This window comes from Arabidopsis lyrata (genome assembly GCF_000004255.2).
Source record: "Arabidopsis lyrata subsp. lyrata unplaced genomic scaffold ARALYscaffold_3, whole genome shotgun sequence".
In the NCBI taxonomy this organism is placed as follows: Eukaryota; Viridiplantae; Streptophyta; class Magnoliopsida; order Brassicales; family Brassicaceae; genus Arabidopsis; species Arabidopsis lyrata.
Window position 1 is genome coordinate 1,549,039 of NW_003302553.1, and position 15,204 is coordinate 1,564,242.

At 34.7% G+C, this 15,204-nt stretch overlaps 6 protein-coding genes across 6 annotated transcripts; 5 read left to right on the forward strand and 1 right to left on the reverse strand.

The window, feature by feature from the left end:
* The first annotated feature begins 94 nt into the window (after positions 1–94).
* Positions 95–1,691, forward strand: LOC9320517 (phosphoenolpyruvate carboxylase kinase 2). Its single transcript, XM_021030278.1, has 2 exons — positions 95–1,368; positions 1,467–1,691. The coding sequence occupies exons 1-2, from the start codon at positions 576–578 to the stop codon at positions 1,508–1,510; spliced, it is 837 nt and encodes a 278-aa protein (XP_020885937.1). The 5' UTR covers positions 95–575; the 3' UTR covers positions 1,511–1,691.
* A 481-nt stretch (positions 1,692–2,172) lies between these two features.
* On the forward strand, positions 2,173–2,993 carry LOC9318427 (defensin-like protein 44). The gene is made up of 2 exons (XM_002882314.2): positions 2,173–2,547; positions 2,719–2,993. Exons 1-2 carry the CDS (start codon positions 2,463–2,465, stop codon positions 2,874–2,876), a joined length of 243 nt encoding a protein of 80 aa, XP_002882360.1. The 5' UTR covers positions 2,173–2,462; the 3' UTR covers positions 2,877–2,993.
* Positions 2,994–4,050: 1,057 nt separating this feature from the next.
* Positions 4,051–4,400, forward strand: LOC9318428 (defensin-like protein 45). The gene is given in 4 exon segments (XM_002882315.2): positions 4,051–4,069; positions 4,072–4,134; positions 4,241–4,306; positions 4,309–4,400. Coding segments are annotated over 4 exon segments (240 nt in total).
* Positions 4,401–5,223: 823 nt separating this feature from the next.
* On the forward strand, positions 5,224–6,719 carry LOC9318429 (rubisco accumulation factor 1.2, chloroplastic). Its single transcript, XM_002882316.2, has one exon. The coding sequence runs from the start codon at positions 5,261–5,263 to the stop codon at positions 6,596–6,598; it is 1,338 nt and encodes a 445-aa protein (XP_002882362.1). The 5' UTR covers positions 5,224–5,260; the 3' UTR covers positions 6,599–6,719.
* LOC9318430 lies at positions 6,644–8,972 on the reverse strand. The gene is made up of 6 exons (XM_021031508.1): positions 8,399–8,972; positions 8,242–8,307; positions 7,863–8,146; positions 7,689–7,778; positions 7,160–7,518; positions 6,644–7,051 (listed from the first exon to the last, which is right to left on the reverse strand). Exons 1-6 carry the CDS (start codon positions 8,574–8,576, stop codon positions 6,787–6,789), a joined length of 1,242 nt encoding a protein of 413 aa, XP_020887167.1. The 5' UTR covers positions 8,577–8,972; the 3' UTR covers positions 6,644–6,786.
* Positions 8,973–11,260: 2,288 nt separating this feature from the next.
* LOC9320518 (AT-hook motif nuclear-localized protein 19) lies at positions 11,261–12,908 on the forward strand. The gene has a single exon (XM_002882317.2). The coding sequence runs from the start codon at positions 11,740–11,742 to the stop codon at positions 12,682–12,684; it is 945 nt and encodes a 314-aa protein (XP_002882363.1). The 5' UTR covers positions 11,261–11,739; the 3' UTR covers positions 12,685–12,908.
* Positions 12,909–15,204: the final 2,296 nt, after the last annotated feature.

The window sequence follows — 15,204 nt, forward strand, 5'->3', positions numbered from 1 at the left end:
AACAAAAATAAGCATATGTAGAGTTTATCGTAAATGTCATTTGGAAACTCCCTAAGGTCTTATATTTTATATACTCACATAATCACATCAAGAATATGACTTATGCTTATATTCATCGTTTTTGGTCGATAATAATGATTCTTTATAATAATGACATGTTGAGCATGTTTAGCTTATATAATTTGTCTTAGCCAAAAAAAAAAAGAAAACGTATATAATTTGACTCGTTGAACTATTTTTTTAATATGCTTAGATTCCACTATCTAAAAAAACATTTAATGCAGGTCATATGTAATGCACATTAAAGGTTTCATCTCCGATACTTTATTAATATCACAATTAATGGACAATTAATTAATATTCAACGGCAGTGTAACTAACGGCTGCCGTTAGTTAATTGAGTCTGTTACTTGCTTGATTTTTCTTCTCGAAGCTTGACTTTTGAAACAGAATGCTGTTTAACCTCCTTAAACAGAATATTCTCTTTTTTAGTACTTTGATTGTATTCCTCTATATAAACCTCTCTCGCGAATCAGAGATACGAGGAAAACTAAACAATAAAAAAGAATATTCCGATGACCGGAGAATTCGAACTGGAAAATAACTACCAGCTTTGCGACGAGATCGGTCGAGGTCGATTCGGAACAATCACTCGCTGTTTCTCACCGGCGACTAAAGAATTCTACGCCTGCAAAACCATCGACAAGCGCGTGCTCGTTGACGCGCTGGATCGCGAGTGTATAGAGACGGAGCCGAGGATCATGGCGATGTTACCGCCGCATCCGAATATAATCAGGATCTTCGATCTCTACGAAACAGAGGATTCTCTAGCGATCGTCATGGAATTAGTCGATCCGCCGATGACGATTTACGATCGGTTAATCTCCGCCGGGGGACGGTTATCGGAATCGGAATCTGCTTCAAACGCGAAACAGATCCTCCGTGCGCTTGCTCATTGTCACCGGTGCGACGTCGTTCATCGGGATGTGAAACCTGACAACGTCTTAGTCGATCTCGTAAGCGGCTGCGTTAAGCTCTGTGATTTCGGATCAGCGGTGTGGTTAGGCGGAGAAACTGCGGAGGGAGTTGTGGGAACACCGTATTACGTGGCGCCGGAAGTAGTGATGGGAAGGAAGTACGAGGAGAAGGTTGATATATGGAGCGCCGGTGTAGTGATCTACACGATGTTAGCTGGTGAGCCGCCGTTTAACGGTGAGACGGCGGAAGAGATCTTTGAATCGATCTTGAGAGGGAATTTGAGGTTTCCGCCGAAGAAATTTGGATCGGTATCATCGGAAGCGAAGGATTTGTTGAGGAAAATGATATGTCGCGATGTTTCTCGGCGATTTTCTGCAGAAGATGCTCTTCGTAAGTCGTCTTCGTAATCTGTTTCAAATTTCAAAATGTTTTTTTTTTTTTTTTTGGTGTTGGCTAAGTAATTTTGAATTTTGTAATGGGGATTGCAGGACATTCATGGCTGATGAACGTTGGAAACCTCCAAAGCAAATAATAGAAGCTTTTACGATGTGATTAGAGTGGTAATATATAATAGAGATGTGTATGTGTGTAATTGCTTGATTCGAATAGTCAAAACGTAGTTGTGTTTTTAAAATTCCTACGTGTTTGGCACTAGAGTAAAGTTGCTTAATAACATTTTGTAACGATTCGGAATAAATTTGATTTTGAGATCATTGTTGTGAGTTAGGTCGAAAATCTGAATTCGATCATTTGCTCATCAAGAAAACTAAAAGAAAGGAATAATATGGGCCAACAGAAGGGATCTTTTAGGGATTGGGCCTATCTGATGGACTTTAGATATTTTGGGATATCAAATTTCGGGCCCGTTTCAGGCTAGTTATGTTTTTGCTTATTACTTGGTAGTTAAAACGGTTAATAAACTACAACTGAAAACCGGTCTAAACAAATTTATCGATTGTATTTAAATCATATTCAACATCGATCGGTTAATAGTAACAAGACAAAACCGACTTGGGCGTTCGGAATAAGGTTTCTGTGTACTCTTCAATGCAAAGGCAAATGGAGTTCAATTATTCTCCAGACTTGGTTTTCACATTAATTAATACTCAACAACGTCTAGACTCCAATGTATACTAGGATTTTTAAACTAAAAGGGACATTTCGTATTAAAAACAGCCGTGGACTGATTTACTAAATAATTTTTTTCTATAGAAAAATATCTTTTAGTCAAAATAAAATATTATTAGTATATATGTGAAAGAATATCCACCAATGTTAAGAAGCAAATCTCTTAAGTCAAAATAAAATATTGTTAGTGTATATATGGAAGATCCATCAATGGTAAGAAAGAGAAATGACAACCTTTTTTTGTTACAATCACAGAACCTAAATGTTCTATAAATTAAGCTTTTACTTACACTCTAGAAAATCACACAACATATATTTTTAATAAAGTTTATAGTTGATACAACTAGCAAGACAAAATGGCCATCACAAAGACTTCAGTGACTCTTTTACTCTTAATAATAATGGCTGTTTCGTTGTCTAATTTCAGCGTCTTGGCTTCGGGTATGTTTCTATTTCTAAGTTGTTAATTTCTATTAGGTGTTTATTTTTTATTAGGTTTCATCTTGAAAGCAATGACATTGATATGTATGTCAGTACTTAAATCATGCATATAGTCATATAGATATGATTATATATATATGATATTCATGTGGTGAGTTTGTGGACATGCAGACATCAAACCTACAGGAAGAATTGATAATCAATGCAAGCAGATGTGTTCGGGCGGTTACGGGGACGGTAAATGTGCCGCGGACTGTAGGAAGGCTGGTTTCTCATCCGGACGATGTCTTACTTCTTCTCCTTTCGGAAATAAATGTTGTTGCACCTAGTGATAGAAACCGATCTATATGAGTTTTCTCTTGTTGTATTGCCACAAATCATAATTAATTGCAATAAAATAAAATAATTTTATTTTTAAATTTTTCTTAATCAAAAGTACGAGCTACGATCACATTGCACGAGTCGATTAACATACTCTTTTTTTTTTCCTTTTTTTTTCGATTAACATACTCTTATAGTCTTATGACTATTTAACTAGTCAATTATTACGTACGAGAAGTTGTTTTAAATTTCAATACAAGACTGAAGTGATGATATATTTGACACAACACCATGACAAGTTTTTCATAAAAAAAAAAATTAAAAATTAATAATCATAAACTGTCATCATTTCATCACTGTCACGTATAAAAAATTTATAGGTCATCCATGGATATTGAACTTTTTTTTTGTCTTTTATGATGCAACTTAGAAACCTCCAAAGCAATTAATCGAAGCTATATGTGGTTTCGTTATGATTAGGGTTTAACTTGAGATAAGAGTGGCAATATATATGTGTGTATATATATATATATATATATATATATGCTTGATTCGAATAGTAAAACGTATCTGTACTTTAACAATCCTAAGGTTTGGCATTAGAGATAGTATCTAGAAAACATTTTGTATAAGTTCAGAAAAAAAAAAGATTAATTTCAAATTATGATTGTCAGCTAGGTTGAAATCCTAAATCAACCATGTGCCTTATCGGATTGGACTTTAGATCTTTTGTTAACAATGATGACGTGCATAAATGAATTCTGAAAGTTGAGTTAATAAGTTATTTTCTTGTTTATAACTCAGTTATTTGCATCACTCCTACGATTTCTTCTAGGATCTGTGGTCACCCTTTGGTTTTTAAACAAGAAGGGACATTTTGTATTTCAAAATAGACATGGATTGATTTGTTAAACAATACTTTTTAAAAAAGAAAAATATATTTTAGTTCAAATCAAATTTTAGTAGTATATATGTGGAAGATCCACCAAACCCAATGTTTAAGAAAAATATCTTTTCAAATCAAAATAAAATATTATTAATATAGAAAGATCCATCAACGGTATTTTTTTCTACAATCACAAGAACCTAAATGTTTTATAAATAGAGCTTCTACTTACAATCTAGGAAACCACAACATATTTTTTGAATATATCTTATAGTTGATACAAAGAGCAATACAAAATGGCCACCACAAAAACTTCGTGACTCTTTTACTCTTAATAATAATGGTTGCTTCGTTGTCCAATTGCAACATCTTGGCTTCAGGTATGTTTCTATTTATATGTTGTTAATTTCTAATTAGCTTTCATCATTTAAAAGCAATATAGATGTGATTATATATTATTCATGTGGTGATTTTGTGGACATGCAGAGATCAAACCTACCGGAAGAATTGGTAATATGTGCAAGCAGATATGTTCGGAAACGTATGGGAATGGTTATGTGCCGCGGACTGTAGGAAGGCTGGCTTCTCATCCGGACAATGTTTTACTTCTCCTCCTTTGGAAAATAAATGTTGTTGCAACAAGTGATACAATTCGATCTTGTTTTGCATTGATCTATATGTTTTCCCTCTCGTCGACTTGCCATAATACACAAACGCAATAAAGTATGAACTATTATCAGTCTATCACCATGCACACTCTTATTCCTCAATTACTACGAAAAGTTTTGTAATATTAATATTAGACTGAAGTAATGATATATTGGCACAACGCAATGACAAAAAATTTTAAACTGAAAATTCTAATTTTTAAATACTTATATGGTTGATTTTAATTTCATGTAGTTCAAATTTTTCATTCCTATGTTTGTTTTTTTTTTTTTTTTTTTTTCATTCCTATGTTATGGGAAACGATATTACTGTCTTTGATATATATATCATGGTTTCAAAAGGATTTATCCGGACCATAGGTCCATGGTGAGAACAAGAAATTAACTGTCACATATGAAAACATAAAGATAATCAGAGGTCATATCATGAACTTTGGAAACCTCCTATAAATTTATTTGAGCTACACTGTATGTGGTTTCAATACGATTAGGGTTTAGACTTTAGAGTTAAGAGTGGCATTAGATAACAATGTTTAGGTTGAATAGTTTAATTTTATCTGGATTATAAAAATAGGAAATAAAATTTTTTAAATCTACTACATATTTGTAAAAAAGAAATAGAAAAAACAATTCTGATTCGTTACTATAAATGTCCTCCACGCTCCACTAAACGAAAAATATCTTCTTTTTCCGGTTAAAAGAGAGAGAGAGAGAAATATCTAATCCGGTTTATACCAATCCGGTTCAAAATCGGTTTGGTTTTGTCACAAAGATAAGACCACATTAATAACATCTTCGTCTTCACAAAGTCTGCAACACCTCTCACTGGGGATTCACCATGTTTTCTCTCAAATCCTCAATCTCCTCACCTTTCACACAATCCACCACTCATGGATTATTCACCAACCCGATTACCCGACCCGTTAATCCATTACCCCGTACCGTTACTGCTTCCATGATACCCAAAAAATCCTCTGCTAACATGATTCCCAGAAACCCTCCGGCGCGGCAACAGCTTTACCAACCGTTCCGGCCACCGTCATCTCCTATTCCAACCAAATTCCGTTCACTCGACTCCGCCGGTAAAATCGAAATCCTCGCCGGTCGAATGGCTCTCTGGTTCGAATACGCACCTCTTATCTCTTCTCTCTACACCAATGGTTTCACTCCTCCCACCATCGAAGAACTCACCGGAATCTCAAGCATCGAGCAGAACCGTTTAATCGTCGGTGCACAAGTTCGTGACTCAATTCTTCAATCTATACATGAACCGGAGCTCATTGCGGCGTTCGACACCGGTGGTGCAGAGCTTCTCTACGAAATCCGTCTCCTTAGCACCACGCAACGCGTTGCGGCTGCCACATTCATCATTGATCGTAATATTGATTCGAAAGGCGCACAAGATTTGGCGCGAGCCATCAAGGATTATCCTAACCGGCGTGGTGACGTTGGATGGTTGGATTTTGATTACAATTTACCAGGAGATTGTCTTTCGTTCTTGTATTACAGGCAGAGCAGAGAGAACAAGAATCCATCGGAACAGAGAACCTCCATGCTTCTACAAGCATTGGGGGTTGTAGAATCAGAAAAGGCTAAGAACAAGTTGAACAAAGAGCTATACGGGGAGAAGGAAGAAGAGAAGGAGAAGGAGAAGAAGAAGAAGGAAGAGGAAGTCAAAGCTATTCGGATTCCGGTGGTGAGGCTTAAGTTCGGAGAAGTAGCAGGAGCGAGCTCCGTTGTGGTTTTGCCGGTTTGTAAAGCAGAGGAAGGGGAAAAGAAGATTCTTGAAGCTCCAATGGAGATCATAGCCGGAGGGGATTTCAAGGTGGTTGAGGCGGAGAAAGGATGGAAGAGATGGGTAGTTCTTCCGGGGTGGAACCCAGTGGCGGCCATTGGGAAAGGCGGTGTGGCGGTTTCTTTCAGGGATGATAGAAAAGTACTGCCTTGCGACGGAAAGGAGGAGCCTTTACTGGTAGTGACCGATAGGGTGAGGAATTTCGTGGAGGCCGATGACGGGTATTTCCTCGTTGTGGCTGAGAACGGACTTAAGCTAGAGAAAGGATCAGAGTTGAAGGCGAGAGAGGTGAAGGAGAGTTTAGGGATGGTTGTTTTGGTGGTGAGGCCGCCAAGAGAAGATGATGAAGATTGGCAGACAAGTCATCAAAACTGGGACTGATATAGAATCAATACCCATATCCTGTAATAGATTACTGAGTCATGATCATGTAAAATTTTTGGATAAAGGTGGAAACTTTTTGTTCTAAGATACAATCAGAAACAGAGCAAGATTTTATCTATATGCTTTCTAGTTCCTGTCTTAGTGAAAAAATCCTACCAATCAGACTTTTTTTGGTAAATGTTTTATTAACCGAGCCATTGCTGTGCACGGCGTTCACCGCTGGCTCCAACTGAGCTCCGGATGCTCATTTTCTCATTGGCGTATTTATCCTGAAGCGATTCAAAAGCTGTTACGTCGAGTTTTCCTGTAACTGATTTGCCTTGCTTCCTACGGAGATGTTGTTCTCGAACAGAAGCCCAGAGTTTCTCCACTGCTTGTCTCTGCTGTGATGTGAACCTTGACACGTTCTCAAAGGCATGTTTCACCAATATGTCTATAACAGTTTGGCACCTGAAAATGAATCCAATCATTCCTCAATTTTGCAGTTTTGACATAATATCAAGTTCAATGGGATAAATTCAGCTCAACAGGTACTGTGAATCATGGAAGCATTCTTACCATGGAACTTTGTAACGGCGAGCAGCAATCTCCAAGCATGTAATCAAAGCTTCTCTTTTTGACCTGAGAAACCTCTTATTCTCTTCAGCATCTGTATCTTCATTTGTTCTCTTTATCTTTGTTTTACCATTTTTCTTTCCAGAACTGGGAATCCAGGCATCGAGCCCAAAGGGATCAGACTCGACATCCTCATTATTTCCAGCTGAAGCAGCTTCAGCTGCGTCCTGCGTTGTCTGGCCATCTCCATTTTCCTTCACCGCCGCTTCTTCAAGAGCAGCTGCTTCTTCCACATCATCCTCCTCAGTTGAAACCGGAAGATCAGATATAGCCTCCTTTATTCGAGTAGCAGTCTTGGAAAACTAAACCAAGAAAACAATGTAAATGAGACACTATGAAAACCTCAGAGGATAATGGTTGAAGACAATAATATCCATATTACAGGTCATAACACAGTGACGAGGCAATCTATATTCTAACATAGTCCAAAATATTGGTATAAGTGAGCGATTAAGGTACATGAGGTTCTTACCACAAAGCTGTCATCAGTGAAGAGGTCATTAGCCACAACTGCTTTGAATGTCCATATGGTCAACAGATTCTTCTGGCTTTTATCTAGACACTAAATAAGAACAAAAACATATGAACATTCATCAACATGCTAATACCAAAGTTGAAGGATAACCTGAGTTATATATTTGTTTACCTCGGCGACATCCTGAGCTGCCGAGAACAATGCATGATAGTCTGCTCGAACCAAGCGATCTGTACAAGGAGTTTTTGAGGACATGGCAGCCTCAAGCATCGCAATGAAGTAGCTGCTTGTTTCTGGCTTCACACTACCAGCTTGGATCAGCCGTATAGCAAGCTTTGAGGCTTTGGAGAACTTAGAAGGGTTCTTGATGTGAGATGTTATCTTCTGCATCGCTTCAATCACTTGTTCTTCTGATGCATCGGTTGATGTCTTGAACTGTAGACGCTTTTTAGGAGCTGCAACAGAAATTTCAAAGATTTTATACAAATTGATGGTTCCATTCTTATTCTAAGTAACTCAAACGAGTAAATTGCTTCGGAATTGTATGTACCTTCTGGTTCCGGTGTAGATTCTGATGGTTTTGATCGCTTAAGTGCGCTCTTGAGAACAGGAGGAGCTGTGTCATTTGATGAGCACGGTACCAAAAGGAATCGAATTTAGATAACAAAGACACAGTATCGGATAAATTGTTCGAAGATTAAGCGTACCTGAAACATTGGGTGCAGATTCTTGTGGCTTCGATCGCTTTAGGGCACTCTTGAGAACCAGAGTCGGAGCTGGAGAGGAAATTTCAATCTTTGAATCGTCTGGTTTTGGAAAAATTGGTAGCTCTTGCTGCTGAGATGAAGAAGGAGGTGGCAGCCCTGAGAATAGATTGTCCGCCATCTCTCTCTCCGGTTCGTCGACGGAGACGGTCGCGCACGCGTGTGGGAAGAGTCGGAGCCGAAACTGGATTTGTGTTCGCCTTCTGGGCCTTTTATGAAATTAAATCACATATTCTCGGCCCAAATAGTTTTTGGAGCTAAAAAATAATAATTACTATTAAAATGATTTTCTCTTCTACAGAAAGTTTATGAAATTTCATTTCTTTTTGAAAAAAAAAAATTCATATTAAATACTTTCCGGTCGGTCTATCGCAATTGAACTCCGTACCTCATCCGCGATTATAGTAGGCCTTTCAAATAAATAAAAAAAGAGTGAACTACAAGTGTTATGCTAAAGTAGTCAAATATATTAAGGGGAAAGAGGTAAGACTTGTGCAAGTTAGAAAATAACACAGAAGAAATCATATAATCGGTACAGTCGTATAATTAATTCTTTTTGTTTCATTATTGTGTGTTATGTTTATGTAGTCCCGAGGAGTTCAACCACCCTTTGGCTTTTTTGTCTACCTCAATTAAATTAATCAATAAATAATGTTTTAGCTATATTTCTACATAAATTATGTTTTAGTTGAGAGTTGTTGAGTAGGAAAAAAAAAAGAACAGTAAAAATTAAAAAATACTAAAGTAAACGACTTTCAAATTTTTGTTTTTCTTTGGATATAATAATTTCGAATAGTATGCATGTATAATATGAAGGCGATTAAACTTTACTTTAGACAATGGATAATATGATAAGGAGGTGGCTGGAAAGATATATTGGTTAATTTTGGTATGTTGAGTCATTGAAATATCTATATACATTTTTGGATGACTTTTAGCAAATAAATCCTGGAGTTGGAATGTATTTACGGATGAATGCCATTGGCAATAATTATTTAAATTTGAAAAATATTAATTAAAGATATTACCAACACGATTTCGAGAATCATAAATTCATATATTCCTTAATTTTCTGAGTCATTAATGTGATAATCTTTAGGAAATATTTCTCTGTAAAAAAAAAAATCCACATTAATGAAGGCATTAAAATCGACACTAACAATTAAATTATTTAGATATTCAATTATTTTAAGATTCTTATATCTTATTTGATATTTTTTTTTAATATCTCATTCTTTAATTACTGCGTTTAGAATTTATTGGTTGTTACCTATTTTTTGGTGACATTTATTGGTTGTTACTTAATAAGTAATTATGGTGCGTTTATTTTAGTTAATATCTAATTTAAAGGATTTGTTTTCTTTTATTATTAATAAACGAATAACATGTATAGAAATAAAAGATTTTTCTTGCGACTCCATAATAAAAATATTAAACTCTTATTTTCTACATTTCTTACACATAATATCTTCTTATTCAATAACAAAAAATATATATTGCATATTTTTAAAAATATTTATAATATTTAAATTATATAAAAAGTTTGTAATATTAATATTATTTCAACTCTATACAAATTTAATATATATGTATATATATCTTATGGGAACCATTTAAAAGAAATTTTTAAATTGACTTGAATTATATAGCTTTTAAATAAAAGTATTATTAAAAAGAAAAATAACTAAATGATGTTTAATTTCACGGGACGGGTAATATGATGGGACGGATTTGGGTTGATATTTATAAAAGATAGTATACCACGGGTGAAATCCTAAAATTAACAATCAAAATAATCTATCAAACAAATTACATTTTGATTTTTTTAAGAAAATATAGCCCCACGGTGTACCGCGGGTTAAAATCTAGTATAGATACATTAATAAGAAGAAAAAAAAAACTCATTTTTGCTACAACTAGTAAGTACTAAGTAGTAACTTTAAATATAGACTCTCCTAGTTAAGCTTCTTACGATGCATGCGTGTATTGTAAATACTATTTTATTTCTATCAAATATATTATTCTTAGGCTTATATGACCGCATTATATGTAATGATTATTTGAGTAAGTTATTTTAAATAAGTTTAGCAAAAGTTATTCTTCTAACAAATATATATGAATGAAACATTTTAAAATCACACCTATTTGTTTAAGCAGTGTAAACTCAGTTTAAAATGAGTGTTTTTGTTTTAATAAGACGTTCTAGAGGACTTATTCAATCAAGTATCTGGAAACAAATTATATTCAAATGGAAAACCATATGTTATTCAATCTTTAAGTTTGAAAATGATTTCTTAAAAAATCAAAATTATTTTTTATAATATTTCCGTAAGTCTTTCCAATTTTAAATTATATTAAAAAATTATGGTAAGGAAACGCCCCCACACACCACACACTCTGAAGTTTTTAATTGAATTTCATCTCCTTCAGGTATCCAAACTTTTCAATAGTTAGCAAATTATAAATCTTTTGTATGTGTAATTGTTTAATATGTTGGCTGTTATAGATTCGTGTAAATATTATATTTGGATCCAATGAAGCACTTCGTAGATATTATTTTATACTGTTTTTTATATTCGAGAAAACCTTATGATTCAACTTTCGAAATAAAATATTGAAATGGGAAAACGATCGTGCGCCCCATTAGTTCAACCTCGGCGCTCGACCCTACACATCAATTATAACGCTAACTTAAAAAAGACAAAATACAAAATGACAGGTTTTAAAATGTTATCTTAAGTCTTAACCAATTAATATTTAATGCCAATTAACAGATTAAATGACAATAAAATTGCAAAACAATATGTCAACAAAAATTCCCCAAGAAAACGTACAATGCCTATTGTATCCTATTTGTAATACGACTTTTTTTTTTCTATCTTAAATATAATTATGTCACTCTCTCAAGCCTTGAGTTGGGGGATTTGTTTTAAATTTTTATTTCTTATAAACGCCAATACGCATACATGTATATGTATAGTATCTACATATGCTCCCACTTATTTTATAAGTTAGCTTATACATTACATCTTTTCTCTTTCTTGCTTAGTATCATTCTTTGTCGTGTTGTTTTAATTAACCTTTTTCGCAAATTGTGTTGTGTTTCTCACAACACAAAAACTTGTAAAAGTGTTAAAAAATCAGGATCTGAAAAATCTTATCACCTCTTCTAGGTTTTTCAGTTTTTTCTTCATCTTCCTGATCTAAATTTACTTATAATTCTTAGGGTTTCACTTCTTAAAAGATATAATCATAAATCAGAATTTAACCTCCCTAGGGCATTCATGGCGAATCCATGGTGGACAGGACAAGTTAACCTCTCCGGCCTCGAAACGACGCCGCCTGGTTCCTCTCAGTTAAAGAAACCAGATCTCCACATCTCCATGAACATGGCCATGGACTCAGGTCACAACAACCATCATCATCACCAAGAAGTCGATAACAACAACAACGACGACGATAGAGACAACTTGAGTGGAGACGACCACGAGCCACGTGAAGGAGCCGTAGAAGCCCCCACGCGCCGTCCACGTGGACGCCCTGCTGGTTCTAAGAACAAACCAAAGCCACCGATCTTCGTCACGCGTGATTCCCCAAACGCTCTCAAGAGCCATGTCATGGAGATCGCTAGTGGTACTGACGTCATCGAAACCCTAGCTACTTTTGCTAGGCGGCGTCAACGTGGCATCTGCATCTTAAGCGGAAACGGCACAGTGGCTAACGTCACCCTCCGTCAACCCTCGACGGCTGCGGTTGCGGCAGCTCCTGGTGGTGCGGCAGTTTTGGCTTTACAAGGGAGGTTTGAGATTCTTTCTTTAACCGGTTCTTTCTTGCCAGGACCGGCTCCACCTGGTTCCACCGGTTTAACGATTTACTTAGCCGGTGGTCAAGGTCAGGTTGTTGGAGGAAGCGTGGTGGGTCCATTGATGGCGGCTGGTCCAGTGATGCTCATTGCGGCCACGTTCTCTAACGCGACTTACGAGAGATTGCCATTGGAGGAGGAAGAGGCAGCAGAGAGAGGCGGTGGTGGAGGCAGCGGAGGAGTCGTTCCGGGGCAGCTCGGAGGGGGAGGTTCGCCGCTGAGCAGCGGTGCTGGTGGAGGCGACGGTAACCAAGGACTTCCGGTGTATAATATGCCCGGAAATCTTGTTTCTAATGGTGGCAGTGGCGGAGGACAGATGAGCGGCCAAGAAGCTTATGGTTGGGCTCAAGCTAGGTCAGGATTTTAACGTGCGTTGAAATGGCTTTTTAATTTACAGAAGTTAACAATAAGAATTATAATGATGTTTATTATGATGATGATGAAAACCAGTCAGTTGCTACTTGTTACTAGTGAGCTATATAGTGTGTGAACATTATATTATGTTCTCTCTTGACTATGATTATTATTTGCTAAATTTCACTTAGCTTACTTGTGTTTTTATGATCTTTTATTAAAAGTTTTTCTCTTGAATTGGGTTCTCCATTTTTCATAATGAAGTTATGTGTTCATATATATATATATATATATATATATATGCATATGATTGATCCTCATTAAATTAGAACACCTTGGGGTTGACCCTTTTCACATATGATTATTGATTAGCATTATAGGCTATATATAATTTGAAAATGATAAAATCATATAGTGCTTGGTCTAATTCCTTTCCATGGTTCATAGATTCACACTACATGTATATAAGATATTTTTTTCTAGTATATTACTAAAAATATAAATATATCTATGTATGTGTGCATGCATTTATTGGATTGGGAATCACAAGCCTCACCACACTCATCTGGCCTCATTAATCATAAATTTGTTTTATTTTGCTATAAATTATGCAATAAAATGATAAATCAAATACATGTAAGCAAATACCATGACATGCATGTGATTATACCAACCTTCTGAACAAGATAATTATCGGATTCTAACTCGATTAAGAGCTACATTGTTTAAACAATGTACATCGATCATCAGTACTATGCATATATCCGTTTAAAATATAAATTATTACCAAGAAAGATAACTTCCCTCCGATTCCAGGAAGTACTACTTGGTTCGAATCCAAATATACACAAATTAAGAATTCTTATATTATATTACATTTATGATTATTTGGTGGTGCAGTGATTTATTTGTTGGTACACTTATATAAAATATCATTTGCAAAAGCATTAGCTCTACTATCTATACCTGACAAGTTATAAGTACCCTAATTTATTTTAAGTCTGTTTATTACAAATGATAATAAAAAATATTTACATATATATGCAGGTGTCTTTTGGTAAATCAAATCGTTTGGATATCCTAACTAATATTAAATTTATATGGTTTTGTGAATCTGCAAACGGTCAAACATATTATATATACAAAGAAGCGGTAGTCAACCTCTACTAATATAACAAAACAATCGACTACAAAAATAGTTGTTATATTATATATGCATGTTTATATGGCAAACTGCAAAACCAATGCAACTAAAATACCAGGGGAAAATAGTCCAGTGTAACTATTATACCAAATTTATTTCTTAATACAAGCGTATATATATACCCCTTGTTTGTCATCTTTTAAGTGTCGTCATTTTACCAATTTTCTAGGCTTTCTTGACCATCTTTTAATTAAAAATCATAAACAAAGGTATGAGAAGAGAGGACCTATTCACATGGTACCACATGGGTTCCTCTTGCAAAACGCAAACCCTAATGGACCTGGTAATTGTTTATTCAATATCCGTACTTTCTCGAGCAGAAATGCATATTATATACTAAATATGACTTAATTGAAGTATTCACATTAATTAGTTCCCTTTGATAATGTATGCTTTGGAAAAAATATGACTTAATTATTCCCATTAATTTAGTCAAGCAGGTCAACAACAAAATATGATGGATCCTTAGCTCTTAATCTCTTATTTTTATATATCTATCCGAAAACTAGTCGTTGATATTAAGGTGTGACAAAAATTTACATATATAAATTATTTTTTTTAGCCATGGAGCAATATTCATATTTAAGTCCAACAAAGTGAGCACTTTCTTCTAAATGATTGAGTTAACTAAAATTTAAATAAAATATATATATAATTATCAAATTATCAAACCTGATTTCTTTTTTTTATTTGTAAGTAATTTAAAAACTAGAAATTTGAAAAAGTATTGTGTAAAAAAATCAAATCATAATTTGCTTGTGATACCTTTATTAAAAAGGAAGCCCTAAACCGCACTCAAAAGACAATAATAATTAATTAGACAAAAGTTTAAAACTAGAGCAATTAACAAATAATACTTTGAAAAGGAATCCATAAACGAGCATTATTAAAAGTATAACTAAGACCACAAGATAAAGCATTGCTTAGGGGTCCTAAAAAAACAATATAAACGGGAGTTTTTTTAAATAATTAGTACGCCGAGGTATTGCTTATCACACATAAAAAACAAAAAAGAAATATTTTTATAAATTCCCATTAATTTTCAATTACATAAATATCCGTAGCAGATGGTCCTCACTTAAAATAATACTCAATGATAATGCATATATGCAATTCATGATTTTTTTTTTGTTAAAGTTTTTGTTTTCTTCTTAATTTTCCATATTAATATATTGATAGTAGACAAAAAAAAAATGGAAATAAGGATTAAATTGATATCCAATAACCATTATTATAAACTTCTGATTTTTTTGTATTCGAGTACTTGACATACATATGGTAATTTTCAGAATAACAGTAGAGAATAGAGATAATAACTTATTTCCTTTT

Bases quoted from the DNA above. Each gene is read 5' to 3' on its own strand.
- LOC9318427 (XM_002882314.2), top strand. From the start codon at position 2,463: ATGGCCATCACAAAGACTTCAGTGACTCTTTTACTCTTAATAATAATG. The intron at 2,548-2,718 runs GTATGTTTCTAT...GTGGACATGCAG, and splicing joins TTTCAGCGTCTTGGCTTCGG to ACATCAAACCTACAGGAAGA.
- LOC9320517 (XM_021030278.1), top strand. From the start codon at position 576: ATGACCGGAGAATTCGAACTGGAAAATAACTACCAGCTTTGCGACGAG. The intron at 1,369-1,466 runs GTAAGTCGTCTT...TGGGGATTGCAG, and splicing joins TTCTGCAGAAGATGCTCTTC to GACATTCATGGCTGATGAAC.
- LOC9320518 (XM_002882317.2), top strand. From the start codon at position 11,740: ATGGCGAATCCATGGTGGACAGGACAAGTTAACCTCTCCGGCCTCGAA.
- LOC9318429 (XM_002882316.2), top strand. From the start codon at position 5,261: ATGTTTTCTCTCAAATCCTCAATCTCCTCACCTTTCACACAATCCACC.
- LOC9318430 (XM_021031508.1), bottom strand. From the start codon at position 8,576: ATGGCGGACAATCTATTCTCAGGGCTGCCACCTCCTTCTTCATCTCAG. The intron at 8,308-8,398 runs GTACGCTTAATC...CAAATGACACAG, and splicing joins ATCTGCACCCAATGTTTCAG to CTCCTCCTGTTCTCAAGAGC. The intron at 7,779-7,862 runs GTAAACAAATAT...GTTCTTATTTAG, and splicing joins CAGCTCAGGATGTCGCCGAG to TGTCTAGATAAAAGCCAGAA.